This window comes from Lepidochelys kempii, chromosome 6 (genome assembly GCF_965140285.1).
Source record: "Lepidochelys kempii isolate rLepKem1 chromosome 6, rLepKem1.hap1, whole genome shotgun sequence".
In the NCBI taxonomy this organism is placed as follows: Eukaryota; Metazoa; Chordata; order Testudines; family Cheloniidae; genus Lepidochelys; species Lepidochelys kempii.
Window position 1 is genome coordinate 51,726,145 of NC_136385.1, and position 18,357 is coordinate 51,744,501.

General features: G+C 36.1%; 1 protein-coding gene across 4 annotated transcripts in view; it reads right to left on the reverse strand.

Annotated features, from left to right (window-relative positions):
• The window catches only part of LOC140912808 (uncharacterized), a 69,058-nt gene that overhangs the window by 38,351 nt on the left and 12,350 nt on the right, over positions 1 to 18,357 (reverse strand). For 2 of the 4 annotated variants that reach the window (XM_073347898.1, XM_073347901.1), the window contains exons 5-16: positions 17,456 to 17,578; positions 16,667 to 16,834; positions 16,049 to 16,234; positions 14,300 to 14,422; positions 13,944 to 14,057; positions 10,609 to 10,930; positions 10,108 to 10,223; positions 9,595 to 9,712; positions 8,726 to 8,817; positions 7,512 to 7,662; positions 2,819 to 2,928; positions 1,975 to 2,098 (exon numbers count right to left, since the gene is read on the reverse strand). In XM_073347898.1, coding sequence (XP_073203999.1) covers positions 1,975 to 2,098; positions 2,819 to 2,928; positions 7,512 to 7,662; positions 8,726 to 8,817; positions 9,595 to 9,712; positions 10,108 to 10,223; positions 10,609 to 10,930; positions 13,944 to 14,057; positions 14,300 to 14,422; positions 16,049 to 16,234; positions 16,667 to 16,834; positions 17,456 to 17,578 — 1,747 coding nt within the window. The remainder of the gene's footprint in view (positions 1 to 1,974; positions 2,099 to 2,818; positions 2,929 to 7,511; positions 7,663 to 8,725; positions 8,818 to 9,594; positions 9,713 to 10,107; positions 10,224 to 10,608; positions 10,931 to 13,943; positions 14,058 to 14,299; positions 14,423 to 16,048; positions 16,235 to 16,666; positions 16,835 to 17,455; positions 17,579 to 18,357) is intronic. The other 2 variants (XM_073347899.1, XM_073347900.1) reach the window with 2 other exon arrangements.

Below are 18,357 nucleotides of genomic sequence, written 5' to 3' on the forward strand. Positions count from 1 at the left end.
TCTAACATAAAAATGTAAAAATTAAGAATTTGTATAAATGTAAGGTAAGCTATATAACCACTTAAATAAATATGTATAAATATAGTATATCCTCCTGATTCGCAAAAACACCGAATTTAATGTACAGGCTATATTTAGCTGCAAATCACTATTTTTAATGGTTATCAACTAACGAGATTCAACCTTTCTATAGGAAAATAAAGTACACATACAAAGCACAATTAAATCAATTATTTAAATCAAGGTTTCCTGCATGCTGATTTTAATAACCATTAAATTGGTGATTAAATCACTGATTTAAATCAATGCATTCTGTAGCCAAACTAAGACACTGGGACAAAATCGTTTCCAGTCTTACGCCAATTAAGTAAAACTGTCAATCAAACTACATTTCCTTCCATTTCTATCATATTTCTTCAGGTCAAGTTTCATCCTAGTTGAGAAGCATCAGGGTTTCACATCTACATATTCCTTATGCTATTCTTGTTCAATCATCTCCTCGATAAACACAAAGCAGCCAGTTCTGATGGCACAGATTATTAGCTTCTTCAAAAAAGTTTTACCTAAGAGTGCCATATGAAAAAATAGATGCTTTTTAAATGGATCAATAAGCTAACAAAACAAAACTCTGGATTGATGGTTCACTACAAACAGGTCAGGATTCAGAATTAAAGATAATAATCATGTAATTAAGAGGTATTAGGCTAATAAAGATGGATCTTTCACTATTACACTGTATCTACATAATATTTTTAAATGATAAAGAGGGCATATATGGCTCCAAAGCCACCAGCTAGGATGATGACAATGGACATTTCACAGTACAACTGAATTATCTGCTCAACATTTGTGTGTTGCAGTAGTTAATACACACATTTGTACTCACAACTTCTGGTCTAAACCAATACCTGCTGTAAAAGGCTGTTGATTTTAAATCAGGGCTATTTAAAACTGTAAGTATCTGTCCCAAACACTAAAAACGCCTTCATTTTCCTACCACGTTTCCGGTTCCCTACCCAGCAACCTTGCAAGCTCCTACTCGGAATGCCAAAGCAAAAATCAGCTGACTTGAGAGAACACCACACAAAAATGGCTGCAATTTTCTTCAATAGTTGAGATTTTCAATTAAAACTTTATCTGTCGAATTAAAAAAAAATCCTATATTTCAAAAAATTTCAAAACCAAGATACTCTGTGTGTGTAAATGATTGAAAACTATTCATCTAAACTGAATATTCCATTACTTATGATAGCTGTAAATTTATTTTGATACAAGATTACTTTTCACCTAATCTAAATTATTATTTTGAGAAAGATGTAGATGAAAGGGTGAACGTAATGTTTCTAACAAACGTGTCCTGGGACTATATATTTACTTTGTAGTAGACCCTTGCAAAACAGCACTAAGAAACGCCAGTAACAGTTCTTGATTTTTTATCATAACTAAAGAAACACTTGGAACACATGGACTTGACTGATAAACTGCCAATAAAATACAACTACTATCTTTCACAGATATAAAAATAGAGGAAGAAATAATGCACATACATATACACATCAGCATTTAATCTTAAAACTAAAATGACACAGAAGTGGAATATAATGGTTTGGTTGGAAAACAAGATTATATAAAGTGGAGCCACTTCAACAAGAACAAGACTAATAACTTAAAAATATATATATATATATATATATAATCTTACCATACAGGACAATACATTTTGATGGGGACAAGGACTGGGAGAGTTCCAGGTGTTAAACCATGACTGTGCTCTAGTTCTGAACCAAAACTAGACAGTTCATCCAGCACGCACATGCTTCAAAATGAAATGGAAAAAAATGCAAGCCAAAAAAAAATTCAACAAATATTAGAATACACCACAAAATGGGTTGTTAGTTAAATTTGAAAAACAAAAACAAACACAAAATACAGATGCTGTGCATGCTTTAATAAACGGTCTAGCGGTTATCACACCTGCATTAGGAGAAGCATACTCTGGCCACCAACCTCCCATGTTCTCTCCTTCAGCTGAATCAGTGCTATCCAAGGTGACATTCAGCTCTTGAAAGCATTGTTTTCTATCAAAGCTGTATTCCTCCTACACACAGGACGTGAAAGCAGAGATCAATAAAAAAAGACGTACTTAAGATACACACACAGTTGTCAAAAGGGACAGTTGCAAATAAAATTATATGACTGACTTCTGTATTAAGGCCGAACTTTGCTAATGAATCTAAGTTTGAGATATCAGAGGTAATTAAATATAGAATTTTTTTTTCCTGTAAAATGTGAGCATGATATTGATGTCTCCTAACCCTACATACACATTAATAGATAAAGATCACAAACATCTATAAGAAACAACATAAATGATTACCCCAAGGGACACCAGAATTAATTGATGCTCTTTAGAGATCATCCCACTGACAAGAAAAATAAGTAAAAGTTGTTCTTAAGCTGAAAACAGCCCTGATTCACTAAGGTATTTAAATGCTGGCTTAACTTGCAGCATATGTGTTGTTCCATGGGAAGTTTCTTAATGACTTTAGAATAACAAACATGTAAATTTCATAACCTAAAGAGAAACCTATGATGCTACTAGAATTTACCTGTATCCTTTATGGCTATATACACCTTTGTTTTGTTTACCTCTGTAAACCCTTCTTTGCCTCCTGTCCTTCAGTTATATTTTTGTAACTGTATCTTACTTTCAGCTGTAAAGCACCATGCATATTTATAGTGCCATATAAATAACAGAATTACTAATGTCCCTGATTAACATATAGGTAAAATGTGTTTCTTATTTCTACCAACCTACCTGATGTTTCCCGCTGGCCTGGTTGCTCTTCCTTCTTGCCTGCTGCAGCCTGCCAGTTCTTTGAACTGTAGTCAGTTCCTCCTCCAGCTCCTGCTGCCCTGAGACTATGGCTGGATCAGAGCAGCCAGGAAAGAACCAGTCATCCTCAATCAGTTTTGTGCCACAGGAAAGCAATTACATTTACACATGACACACATACTAGATACAAAGAGATCAGTGACAGACTGAAGTCCCTATGAATGACTGACAGGAATAAGATTATCGGAGCAATCCATAGCATTCACCTTGTGATTTCCCTCAACAATGTTACACAGAATATAAGAATAATTTTCATGTAATTCTTTCAGAAGTCTATTGAAGTATGATTTTACTTCTTCAGAAGCATTTTAGAAAGACTGAAAAATAAAAAAGAGGGATTTATATTTTGACACTACAACAAAAATGCAGCCAATTAAATTGCCAAATTACAATTCAGTTCAATCTGCCAGGTTAAAATACAACTAATTTGTACGATAAAGACATCAGCTGAAATTGCTGTATTTGTACAGCTGAACAATCACATGCATTTTTATGGAAATGAAATGCTTCTTGCTTACATCTTTAATTTTAGTGTGAGCTACAATGCCAGATAATTTGAGGAAGTCACAAGCATGTGTTACACTGCAAACTGGCATCAAATCATCTTATCAGACATTAATAATATGATTCTTGGTAAAACAAATACAGAATCACTTGTAAACAACACACCTGAATAAATTCAGAATATGAAAGCTTAAATATGCATCCTGTCCAGTGTTAGAAATGATTTTTCCATTTTAAGTACATTCCCATCTGTTTTGTGATATGACAAAACGTGTGATAGGTTGGGGAATAGATGTTTCATGCAAAGCAGACGAAACAGCATGAAGAAATAAAGATAAAGGTGGCTCCATACTTTAATCACTGCAGAGGCCATATCTACTCTCAAATTCAACACTCAACAAATTAATCCAATTCAAAGTAAACTCTCCCCACAGTCCATGATGTTCATAGAAAAACTTACATCCATGCATTAATGAAGTAAGAAATGGATCAAATTCATTCCTAGTGTAACACTGGGCCAGGAGGATTCCCACTGGAATGCCCCTGACTTAACCCAAGTTACAGTACCCAATACCCATAAAATTTATTTTTGTCACATTTATCTGTTGCATGTTGTTAGGAATTCTTTTTGCTTTTTTCCCCCCAATGACAGAATTAAAGGAAAACTACAAGGTAATAAGAGATCCAATTATTACAACTCTACAATACTAGGAAGAATTAAATTACTTTTTTAAAAAAAGTATTTTGCATGGGAAACTACTGAGTTAAAATTCACATATTTTTACAATATTTCCTTACCTACATTACAACCACCACTTTAAACTAATAAAACTAAAAAGATCTGTTAGACACCTAGTTTAGTGTGGGAGCTTGTTTTTGTATGTTTTGCCATTTATTTTGGTTTTTTACTTCTTGCATTTTACTTAATTTGGAGAGCAAAAATAAACTAGTCATTTTCACTTTTGCTTTTAATCATGTTTTGGTTTTATGCATTACAACAATAATTCAGGGTTGAGTTGCAAACACAGCTTGGGAATCTTCATTTGATTTTATTTAAACATGGTTTCCACTAGAATAAAAAAAAAATAAAAAAAAATATGCAGGCTTTTCTTAGGTTTTGTAAAAGTGAAAAATTCTCATACCCATACTCACATTGAGTTGTACCTTTCTTTGCAAATAGTCCCATTGAAGTCAATGGAACCATTTGTGAAGCAAGATGCTATTCAAAGTGAGTATCAGAATTTGCTCTTTACTTTTGTAAAAAAACAAACAAATGTTTTTTTACGTAAACTTGACAGTGTCCCAATAATTTGGCAATGCAAAGAAGGAATGAAAAAAATAATAATTAGGGCTGTCAATTAAGTTTTGCACTGTTTTGTTTTTGAGAGCAGCTATGTAACAAAAAAATCTACATTTGTAAGTTGCACTTTCAGGATAAAGAGATTGCACTAAAGTACTTGTATGAGGTTAATTGAAAAATACTATTTCTTTTGTTTATCATTTTTAGAGTGAAAATATTTGTAATCAAAAATAATATAAAGTGAGCACTGTACACTTTGTATTCTGTGTTGTAATTGAATTCAATACATTTGAAAACATAGAAAATCATCCAAAAATATGTAATACATTTCAGTTGATATACTATTGTTTAACACTGCTATTAAAATAGCAATTAATCACGCTTAATTTTTTATCACAATTAATTTTTTTTAGTTAACCACGTAAGTTAACTGCGATTAATAGACAGCCCTACTTATCACTTAAGAAATTATATCAATAGCAAAATTACTAATGACTTTCCCCATTACAAAGCACCAGAAATTGGAGGATTTTAGATCTATCAGGTAATTTTATTACAACATTTCTGGTTAATTTAACAACTATATTAACAATTGTTGTTAATAGTTTTCTAAAGTCAGATCATGTCACAACATCGAAAATCTGATCTGCAATTACTTCTAATAGAAAAGCTGATCGTTTCAGCCTCATGATTTGATCTTGCAAACATTTATATACAATTTTCCTCGCACAGAGAGACTGTCATTAACAGAACTATGAATAATAGGAGTATAGTTACTTGCATAAGTGTTCAACCTGCATCAGTATTCTAATACTAAGTATCATAATGATCTCAAATCTGCAACTGGATCCAACAGCATGGAGCTCTATACTCATGCAGCTTCCCACTGCACCTAATACAGGCGTTCATGCTAGTACACCCTATTACAAGATAGGGGCCTAAAATGGCAACCTCCAGTGAAAGCCACCATAGTCCCACTCTCTGGAGTTACCAATGCTGTGACAAGGATCTCTGCAAAGGGCTTTGAAAGATACTATTCAAATATATAGTCATATTTGGTAAACATTTATTCCAAGTTTTGTCCTTTGGTGGAGGGAATATTCAAAGTGTGGGGTGTTTTTTTATTTTACATAAAACAAAACAAAAACACCCACCAACTTATTCCCACTAGAATTTTTTTATGTAATCTCTAAAAAAAGAGAGGTCAGAATTTGATTTTTAGCTATTTATGAAAATTAATCACTGCAAGTTGTGCAGTTTTTCTTAAAACTAGGTTATGAGGTAAATATGGAGTCAGCTATTAATACAAAGGAGAATGAAGAAAGATGATTCTGTTAATATAAACAAAGAAATAGGCATTGCAAGAGGAAAACAACCAGCATTTATAAACCAGCATTTGTTACATGTATTATTAAAAACCACATACCACCAACAGCAGCTGTTATAAGGTACTGTTGGCGATTTCCTCCAAAGAAAGGTCTACAGAGGAAAACAGCAACAGTACATCACAGGTTGTCACGGCTGGAACCTGCATGCACAAAACTGATGGGAAACTAAGTTCTCAGTGGCTGACCAAATCGCAGTGTAGGGTAGGAGTGGAGGGGGAAGGGACGTTGAGGGCTCATCAGGTGTAACGGCAGAAAAAAAGAAACAGAAAGGTCATGCATATCCCAAGGGGGAAAAACTGCAAAATTAAACACTGACTGGACACGGATGAAGTTTTACAACTGTTAATATTATTGCATAAGGACCTGTTGACACTCATAAGATAAGTAGTACTTAAAATTAAGAGGGTTTATTATCTTCTCAATGCCCAACGAGTTACGTGTATAAATCTCTCACAGAGAAGAGAAATGGCTCTTAAAGATTTTGGGACTTACAGGATCAACTTTTTTGATATCCATCAGCTGAATCTCAAAAACATTCAAGCTACAGATTAACAAAAGCCTATGCAAATTAATTAACTGGATTTATTTTATTTATAGATGGTGCACATTAACCTTTGTACCTTCAATTCGCATTCTGATACCAAAGAGGAAAGAAGTTAAGGTAAACTGCCATGGGGGAAGGAGGGGAATAAAAATTAGTCTGAAATCTAATACGCAGACTTTTTCATAAGTTTGATTTTTCAAACAGAAAAGACTTTAAAAATGTTTTTACCATCATTGGTGACCATAAAAATCTCAGATCACCTGTAATGTTGGTTTTGATATATTTAACATTTTAAACTAGCAATCTGTTGCCAGTTCTCTCTGTCTGGTCAGTATCAATGGCATATTTGTTAGTACATCTCAAAATCTTTTTAAAATCTTGATGGTTATTGACATTTACAGAGAAGCTCCGAATTTCATATATATTTTGCCAAAGCATAACCTTTGATCCCATCACCAAATTTTAAACAATGCTACAACTCCTCACATCTTCTTCTCTAATTTGAGGCAAGCAGCCGCCATTTTCATCGATAACTCAAATGCAGACATTAAGCTTCTGAAACAAATCCAATAAATGACCCCAAAGATAAAAAGCTCAGATTGCAAAAGCTAACAGAATAAAACATCCACCAATAAACATGATGCAAAGCGATGAATGTATGAAACAGATAGAGTCAAGGAAACAATCCAACATACAAACTGAATTACAGTAACCAAAAAATTCTGCTAACTTCACTAGCTGCATAGATCTCACTTGACTACAGAAGTGAGACATGGAGGAAAGATCTCAATTTTGTCTGAACTGCACAAACACAGCAGATTTGTAATACCTGCTATGCTGGCATAATGATCTAGTTTCATCTTAAATACTTCAATTCACCTTCTCTCTCTTCTTCAATCTGTGCCATCCTCAGGGCTATGGCAGATTTCTCCTCTCTGACTTGGTCATGCACCTCCTCTGATTCTGGTACAATCTCCTGCCACTCCAAAAGCTGACTCTGAAACTCATCCACACTGCCCGATTCACTGGCCTACAAGAGAAGGTGGACATGAAAATAACATTTACCAAAATAAACGTAAGAGTTAGATTGTAAACTATTCAGGAACAGAGGTTTTACCTCTGCGCTTCACATACAGCTTTGCATAAATAATAAATACAACTAAGACCAACAAATAAAGTAGATAATTTTCTTTAACATTAAAGACCATGTGAACAGAAGACCTTGCAAGTTGATTGCTAAAAAAAAAAAAAAAAAAAAAAAAAGCCAAAGCTGCTTGTCAGTGGTGGTCAAAGGTTGTTTTTTTTGTTTTACTGAAAAGCTTTTTCAACAAAAATGGCTTATTGACCAGAACAAACATTTCCATTTAAAAACTTCATTGTGGTCAAAATTGCTCACTTTTTGAAATTAAACATTTTCTTTTCTTTTTTTTTTTTAACAGGAAAAATACACTCACACCTTTTTCCCCCCTAAATCACACACAGTAAAAAAGTGAAGGTTTTTTGTTCCCCCACCAAAATAAAGTTTATGGGGAAAAAATTTAAAAATAGTTTCAAAATTTTGCCATTAAAATTTTGGAACAAAAAAATTAATTTCCTTTGAATTTTTTGCAAAATACAGTTATGTTTTTCAGCCTGCTCTGCTGGTTGTACAGATACCAGGATTAACAAACAATATCCATCATTCTCAGAGGCTATTTAGCAGACATGTCTAAAGTACCCCCTCCCTCTCACTTTTATGTCTCAATCTATACATCTGTGATGGAAAGAAGATATATTAGTTGATTATATCAATTTGGTTTTTACATTAAATAGCACTGTGCTGACATCTCTTGAGTTATCTGTAATTAGATGAACACTAAACTGTTGAAAATTACATGGATTTTCTACATATGCAGGAACTCAATAGCACTTTCAAAACAATGTAAACCTAGAGGCTTTTTAGCTGAATGAATCATAACTGGGGTCTCAATTCTGTATGCTAGTAAATTTAATTTTAACTCAAATTCAAGTTTCCAATAATACTGTTACGAAGGCTACAGTTAGCACTGTGAAGCTAATCAACAATTCACATGAATCAACTTTGAACAGAAAACCTGTGAAGCTGCCCTCTTTGTAACTTGTTCAAGATCAGCCTGCAATTTTCGCTGCTGCTCTTCATAGACTTCCAGCTTGGCCAGCAGTTCTTCTGCAAAAACAAATGAATTGGCTTCATTATTTGATGCCAAAATAACATGGTAAACCAGCAAATACCTAAAGAAAGAGTAGAAGCCCAAACTGAGACCACAGAATCATTTGGCTTAGAAGATATCAATGATGGGCTTTGCAGTCTATCTCCCTACAAAATTAACTCAGATTATTATTAATACTGTCAATGTTTTAAATCTACATCAGTGACACTCAAAACTACAAAGGGAAGCACTATTATCCCCATTTTATAGCTGGGGAACTGAGGCACAGAGATATAAAGAGAATTGCCCAATGTCAAACTGGAGCAGAGCTGGAATCTAAACTCAGATCTCCTGAATCCATGTGCAGTGCCTTGTCTACATCACAGAAAACCACAGAACAGTTCGCTTCAGTGATACTTTCTGCTCAGAGAGGCCAACTCCAAAAGTGTGTGCGTGTCAAGGACTCAGGTATAATACGCAGGCAGTACTTAGGGGGGAAGCTTACAGAGTAAGTATCTGAAATATATGTCGCTGTATCCCTTGCGGCTATTCTGAATTTCATTAAGAAAATTTAATTTTGTAATCTCTGTAGAATAAAGCAGAAGAAATAAACAAACTGCCATTATGCAGTGTATTTCAATTTTAAAGCTACCAAGTTGTCTTCCTTTGAAACGTTACCATAACAAAGACAAGAAAACTCCTTTGTCTTTATTTTATTACAAGTCATCAGTTCAAAATCCAAGATGATAGAGTAAAACAAAAAAAACAGCACTATCGCTTCATTGATTATTTACCATTTTGAGTTCTGAGTTCTGAAAACGCTTTCAGTTTTGATTGTAGTTCTTTATTTTCAATTTCTAATTCTGAGATACAGTTGTTTAAGGCAGATATGTCATCATTCTTTGATGATAACTATAAAGATAAACATTGTTAATTTCCGTGAAATGTACTGAAATGCCAAAATCAAGATAAAAAACAAAGCTAATACAATAATTTCTTTAACTTTTTTTTTTTTAATTAAGATTTTGAGTAACAATGTTTCTAAAATAGTCAAGTGCAATAGGTTACTGTAAACTGGTAGACCTTTTCCTTTGTGTTTAAGTTACAGACTATTACACTACTTATTAGAACGTTCCCTTGTATAAACGTTTTGAATTCAGGAACATCAATCCTTTTCTATTCATATTTTAGGTATTTTCTAGAACCCCACTTAGTGGACCTTTTACACTGCATTTTAGTTTTTTAATCAAATCTACAATCACAACCCATTGTAAAATAGGTATATAATGTTAAATTAAAAATGTTACATGTACACTTTTCAGTTCATCCTCCAGCTGTTTGATTTTTGATTTAGACCAAGCCTTCATTTTAAGGAATTTAGCTTCAGATTTGCTGGCCTCTTCTGTTTTCAACTTCACTTGAGCTAGCAAACAAAGACAACAATCATCATTTAGAATTCTAGTAAAAGGATCAATGTAATTACAAAACATATTTCAGGATTTGGCATGTTCTATTTACTCGGCTACGCCTGCAAAAATGTCTATGCTGTAGTCTATCTAGTAGGGAAAAGAGATTGCTTAAAAATGCTAGGCCAAATTTAGATGTAATGTAATGAATGCATCAAGTTTATTTCTAGGGTCCTCTTCTCCATAGCATCTAAGCATCTCCCAAGTAATTAAACCAACAACTCCTCCACTAAAGTCAGTGAAGCTGTACCCAGTTTATATTTGGTCTGAATTTGGCACACAGTATACAGTGGAGTGACAAGGAAGCTTTTCAAATATAAAAGCTACGCTTTGATGCAATACCTTCTAGCTGTTCCATCTTTTGTTTAGTTACAGTATCTACATCTATAGCTTGTTCTGAGTTACTCTGTCCATTATTTCTTAATTCTGCCACTTGTTTCTGAAGCTGCAGCAGGGCTTGGTCTTTCTCCTGCAGCTCAGTTTCATGCTTCTCTTGGATCTCATGCACTTCAGCATTATGTTTCTCCTGGACCTTCATCATTTCAAGTTCATGTTTCTCCATCATGTCTCTTAGCTGGGCTCTCATTACATGTTTCTCAGCATCCAGTTTAGATTGGAGGTTCTCCTTCTCTGATTGAAGACGTTTCAAGTTTTCATTAATTTCCTGCATTAAAAAAGAAAATTGTTTCAGATTTTCTAGCTATACCCCTATCTGCTCCTCTGCACATGCAACACACTTTAAAAAGATCACTCTCAGGGCTGGTCAACTGGCAGCATAAGGCTCTGTCACATATCTCTAAGGTCTGAACTCCCTAGCAATAGCCTGAAGATACACTGGAGGGTCTGCACTGCTCTAGTGCTAACTACATCCTGACTGGTTCTGTAGGAGGAAATGTCCCTTTATAAATAAGAAAGGGAAAAAAAAGGGAAAGAGGTCCTCTGGAAAAACCACATATCATACGCTGCTGAGTTCTGAAAACCAAAAATAAAAGAAGTTGACAATACCTGGCTACAGTCCCCTTCTAAAGTTCTTACTCAGGAAAATAGAGATAGAAAAAGTCTAAGGGTACGTCTTCACTACCCGCTGGATCCGCGGGTAGCGATCGATCTATCAGGGATCGATTTATCGCATCTCATCTAGACGTGATAAATCGATCCCTGAATCGACGCCGGTACTCCACCTCCGCAGGAGGAGTAAGCGGAGTCGACGGGGGAGCCACCGTGGTCGACTCGCCACCGTGAGGACAGCCAGGTAACTTGAACTAAGATGCTTTGACTTCAGCTACGCGAATAGCGTAGCGGAACTTGCGTATCTTAGTTTGAACCACCCCCAGTGTAGCCCAGGCCTAAGTCATTTATAACCTACCCGTCTGGTCTTTCCCCTACATTATCTAGTCCAGGGGTTATCAAACTTCATTGCACCGCGACCCCCTTCTGATAACAAAAATTACTACATGACCCCAGGAGGGGGGGACCGAAGCCTAAGCCCACCCAAGTCCGGGAAGACAGGGGGGCGGGAAGGGGAACAATGCCGCCCCAGAGGGTGAGGGGGGCACTTGTAACCCGAGCACCGCCGCCCAGGGTGGCGGGCCTTGGGCCCTGGGCTCCAGCAAGTCTAAAGCCAGCCCTGGCAACCCCATTAAAACAGAGTTGCAACCCACTTTGAAGTCCCAACCCCCAGTTTGAGAACTGCTGGTCTAGTCCTTTCTAATTTTGTTTTCAGTAGTTTCACATTAGCTGCTTGAGGCAGAGCAAGACTGCAGAATATATTTATAAATGAACAGCCAGCACAAATTAGACACCTATATAAAAACAAGTACTTTTGTAATGAGCTCTAGACTATGCACCATCTGGTAAACCTTGATCTAGAATGTTTGGGACAGGAAACTAACAGCCCATTGTGTATATCTGAGAATTAGGAAAGCGAATAGGATAGCACGAATGGAGAGCAAGATGGAAAAGTTAACTTGCTGAAGATGAAATAATCACTGGTGGAAACCTTCACACGCGCCCAACTCTTGGCCCCCCCAGTGATTATTCCATCTTAAACTGCTGAAATTTTCCATCAGAGATACAGTAGACAACTCAGTCAGTGTGTATCAAAATCACAAGGGAGATCCTGGCATACATACCCAATGACAATTTTGATTACCAGAGTAGAAACTGCTACAAAAAATATCTTTCTTGGATAATAATAGTCTATCAAGTGTTCCCGGTGCATGCAAATTCAATGAAGGATGTGTATCTATATTCATGACTCTGGAAAGTCCTTAGAAGATGCTGTTCCAATAATTATGCAGTTGGTAACAAAAGTATAAAGCATGCGAAAGATTGACAGCTTTCTGCCTGTATCAACAGCATTCACTTTAGTCTGTTAAAGAACACTTTAAATAAATGTTCTGCAGTCCCCAACAAGTATTTTAATCTGGAAAATTTTCAGATGTAAGTAGGTAAGTGGTGTTTTCCTAGCTCTCTTCTTGTGTATGCAAATATTTTCCCCAGGTTTCTTTAAATGCCATGAGATTATATTGGTATTCAACAAGCTTTACGGTGATTTGTTAAACAGAACTGCTGCACACTGACTCCATAAAATATTATCAAGTATAAGCCTTTTTTTAAAAAATTATGTTAAAACTAAAAAATACTCCATGAAGTATTCCATAAGGTGAAAACTTCAAAATAGAAACAATGACAAAGGGTTAGTCAGTTTCCGTTCCTGTTCCACAAACCTTGAAATTGCAATAGGGAGAAATTTTATTTGATTAATTGTATAGCAGCAGTAATCAAGCCACGTTTTTTCAATCTAAATCTGGCCAATTCTGACCTTGCTATGATGATCCATATTTGTGTCACCTCAGGATCAATCTACTGCAACACATTCTATATCCTCAAAACCATTGAAACTTATGGAAAGTGCGGCAGCCCACCTAATTAAGTGAAATTTCCTGGAAAAAGCACTTAGCCCAGTGCTCCAGGACTTGCACTAGCTGCTCCTATTGGTTTCTGGATAGAATTTAAGGCGTTGGTTTTGGCCTGCGATAATCTTACCTAACTTCCCTGTCCCCACCCCATGATGTTTGTTTCTATTGCAGTAGCACTCAACGGCCCCAATCAGGGTCTGGGTTCCTTTTTACGAGGAGGCACTGTATATACACAAAGGAAGACAAAGTATCTTTTCCTTGGAAAGCCTACAGTCTAGTTTGCTATTATAGTTGCAAACAAGAGAAACGCTCAAGCTGGAATCCTCTCTCTTTAAAAGAGGGCTGCTAACTGGGCATTCTGATGAAGAGGCCCTCAGTTTTGCAATTCACTCCTCCCTCTTTGACCTGAAATAACCCCAATCTGTTGACTTTAAGGGCATACTGTAAAACTCTCCTCTTATTCCATGTTTCAGAGGGGATAGGGGCAAGCTAAGGGCTGGTGTTTGTGAGTGGGATGGATTATTTGGGGGAGGGTGAAGGACGGGCTAATTTTTTGTTGTATTTTCAGCTTGTTATTTTCTGATTTGTATTTATACTTGTTGGTACAAATGATTACTGTGTTTTTAACAAATGGAACCCACATAAAGTGTGTCTGCCCAGTGCTGTATGTATAAATCAGAATAAATAAAATCAAAGAACTTGGTTTTTAATTCATTAATTGACTAGACTATGAACACTCCATGTACAGTTCCTTACTTTCAGCAGCTGGTCCTTGCCATCCAGTTCTTTCTGCAGCATGACTATCACCTGTGTCCTACCCAGCATGACTTCCTCCTTTTCATGTAGCTTCTGCTTCAACGCCTTTAGTAACTAGCCAGGGAAATAAAGGAATTACATTTTACAGGAAAGAAAAAAAAGAAATTTATATATATATATATATATATATATATATATATATAAAAAGAGAGGCATTTCTTCCATCTTCCCAAAATATCACCTGAGCTGTTCCTCACAGAAGTGCATTACCTATAACCTGCATTTTCTTCCTTGCCTATACTCCTGCAGAGCTGCCCAAATCAAAGCAAGTCAGTTAGTTCCCATTGCCAACATACCTGTTCTAGATCAGCACTGGCATCAGATTTAGCAATTAATTTAAAGAGCTCTTGCTCATGTTTCTGGGCTTGTCCAACCAGTTCCTTTTCCTTTTCCTGGATAATATTCTGAAACATGCGTATCTGAAAACAAATGATAAAAACTAAGTTTGAAACAACGTCTAAAGTACACATACATGCATGACAGCATCATTAAAAAAAATACTACCAATACTAGTATTGACCATTCCAAGGACCAGATTCCATTCTCAGTTACACCAGTGTAAATCTAGCATTAGTAAGAGTAGAATTTTGCCCCGAGGGTATATCACAGTGTAGTGAATGGAATTACAAATATAATGAAAGTATCTGCTTTTGTTTGGCCTCACACATCTTGACCCTCTTGCCTTGGTTGTTTCCCTTACGATTGTTTAATCTTTCACCTCTACACATGCCTGACCACATATACACATGCCTGACCTTTAGTCACTTCTATCCTGGCTCTCCCAACCCTTCCCAAATTGAAGCCACGTAGGACAGCTACGTCCCCCTTAACTACTTGTTTTACATTTCCAAACTTGTCTTTCCTGGTTACCTCACAAGTTTTGTCAGGAATAGATACAAAACCACAGCGGCCTAACCGTTAATGAATATTTTAAAAAAAAAATTTCTTTTTAAGATGAACAGTCACGTTACCTCCAGTGTCCCAGCTAGATTTTTATTTGAATAATTACATTCTGCATCTTCAGAACAGCTTCTGTAATTTCACCTGGATATATTATTCCTTATTTCCTGTCCCAAAATGATTAGCGGTGCTGCAGGCCATTAAACGGCTGCAGTGACCTCTGTGGTGAAAATCAGCATTTCTGATGTGTGTAACTTAATATATAAATATAGTCCGTAAAGCACTTTGGGAGTATTGAGATGGAAAATACTTTACCAATATAATGGCTTAATCTTGGAGGTGCTCAGCAAACTCATCTCCCACTGAAATCAGCGAGCTGATCTCAGTGGGAGTTGAAGGTATTCAGCACCATACAGGAATGGAAACAATTGTTACTACTACTTGTATACTGATTTGCTCTTTCACTTCCACATCTTTAAGGCACTTCAAGACTCTCTTGCCCATTCTCCCCTTAGTTAATCAGCGTCTCAGTTCTAGCTAAGTTCTTTTATAACTCTATACAGCTCCTTTAGCAGCTGAACAAGAAAGCTGCTTTGATCAAATGAAGCAGGAAAAAAAGCACTAGTTTTATTTAATTGTGCTCAAAAGTGTACCAAGGTACTTCACAGAACAAATAAAAAGGTCTGAATAGCTAGTTTTAGACATGCTTTTAGGCTAGGGTCTAAACAACTAGAAGAAGGGATGACAAAGAGGACCAGGGTTACAGTAATAGGATGACACTATTTGTCATGACATGTACACATTTTGGTGGTAAATTTTGGGAGGGCAGGCAAAGAGGGACAAGTAGCTTTTCGATTTTAGCTCAGTTCAACTCATATCATCACCACTGTTATCCATTAGATTTCCTCTTCCCACCATGTTTAAATCCCCATTCATTTCAGTGACACAAGCCACCCACAGAACACTAAAAACTGTTTCCTAATTCACTGTTACATAAGGTCTAATTACCATCTAGATCACTGTTGAAGGGATTTTCAAAAAAATCAAGAACTGCAGATGTAAATTAATTGTTGAGATATAGTGGTAACTGGCACATCCACTGTATCAACTCTAAACACCAAAGAATTTACAATTTGTTCACCTACATTTTCTATATACATGGCTTCTCTTTCCTGGAAACGATCTCTCTCTTTGCTCTGAAGGTTTTTAAGACTCTCAATCTGTTCCTGGAGTAGGCTACATCTTTCTTCGCTATCTCCAACCTTCTTGGTAAGGCTCTGAACTAGAATCTGCATGCTCTGCAGTGAAGACTCTTTCACAGACAGCTGATTCTTTGGAGTGCAAGATATAAGACAATTAGAGAAATGTAACCTGGGCTAAAAATAAATGACAGCATCGTGAATTCGTTAGCCTCTACAAAGCTAAAGCTAGCTTAGATTTAGATTTCAACTTTTGTTTTATGTTGTCAGTGAAATTTGCTAGCTCATTCCAAAATACTACTAAGAATTATTTCAAGATGTTTTTGCAAGTTGGACTGGAAAAAAGTTATGTACAAATAAAAATTCATCAGCTTAACTAGAACTCATCAGAATAGGACTTTTATTCATCTAAGCAATGGTGCAAGACATAGGGGTATGCCCCCTAGTATAATGGAGCAGGATCCTTTGACTCTCGCATCTGGGGGGGTGGAGGAAAACCCATATAGGTCTATGCAGATTCGCCACTTCAGATGCCATGAACATAAACATATACTAATGGTATACCTTTAATTCTTCACTAGGAGTAAATGTTTCTTTGGCAACATTGCTTGAGTCACATGCTAGCTGCAAATCAATGATATAGGCTTCTTTTTCAGCTAGTTTCTTTTCCTTCTCTGCAAGCATGGCATCCATTTCAGCCCCTCGCTGATGCTGGGCCTCCAATTCGGCAATCTGGGAATGAAAAGATAGCTATACTTGTAACTTACATGTCTATCACCCACCCTCTTCCAGGTTACTGAGACCATGAAAGTCAAGTTTCTGACATGATCAAATTTTGACTGCAATGGTATAAATATTTAGCCTGGTATTGGCCCTCTCAGCCATGCAATTTCTGCACAATCAGCATTCCTGCAGCTCTCCATAGCCAACAGAAATGTTCACAGACAAGGCCTCTGTACAGCACAGCTACAGTCTGGGGAAAGCCATCACTTGTTTACATTTACTCCCATTGTTGCCAAAAAAAATAGGCCACAAAGAAAACAGAAGTCAGGTGGTATTTTGAGACAAAATCAGAGAGTTGGCAAGCTACCATTATCCCTATTCACAGTGCTCCCAATTCCAACTATTTGTAAACTACAGCAACAACAAATTTAAGGCCTGACTCCTCACCAATAAAAGGAATGGCAAAACTTCCATTTCCCTCAATGGGGCAGGATCTGGCATTTAGCCTCTACTGATATCTCTACAGGCTATTTTCACAACGCATCTGTTCAGTCTTAAAAGTAATTAAATTAAAAGTAATTCTACACTGAGTAGATGAAAACCCCTCGTTAACATCACATAATATCCTACCTTTTTTTGTAGTTCTTCATTTGTGTGTGTGTTCTGGAATTCTAGTTCTTCAACCCTCCTTCTAAGTACTAATAATTTCCCACGGTTAGCTGCAGCATTTTCCTGGTCACCATCTCTAGATACCTATATGGAAAGAGAGAGAGATTTTAGCCTCTAAAGGCAAAATAAAAGGTTTCCACAACTCCACTAATTCAGACAATACTGCAAGGCAAATTGTCATTCTACTTATGAAATACTACTGCACATTTCAGAGTTCCTCTCAGGACCCCCGTATTTTCAATGTCCCAACAAAATACTAAACAAAGAAGCCACAGAATTTATGTCAAGTCTGTGCAAAACCTTCAAAATTTAAGTATATCATGCTGACCACATATGCTGGATGGACATGCATTATCCTGTAAAAAAAAAAAAAAAAAAAGTCCACACATTTCTCCTGGCAAGCACAATCCACATAGCCAGAAAATGAAAGGGATGGAGAGAAGGGGTAAGGGGTTATTTTTTAGAGTATATATCAAACTATCCTGAAGTGAAACATTACTACCTGGAATTCTGTTAAAAAAAAAAAATGTACTAGATAACTAATTTGTATAAATTATTTACAATTTACAATCACAAAACGTGCATCTACAAATCTGACAACCTAATTACATGCTTTCCAAGCAAGGACCAGTGATCTTCATCACAGATCACAATTGTATTAGTAAGTTAACTGTTAAATTATCAACCACCATATGCTTTGGAAGACATGCATAAAATCTATTAGCCCTTTAAAGTTATGTCCAATAGCAGCACAGTTTTCTAAAACAAAAAAACTATAAAGATTGAAGCATTAATCAATTCTTTTACAAGCTGCATGTACAATTGTACCAATGTGTCAAACATCATGCTGTTTTAAAGAAATA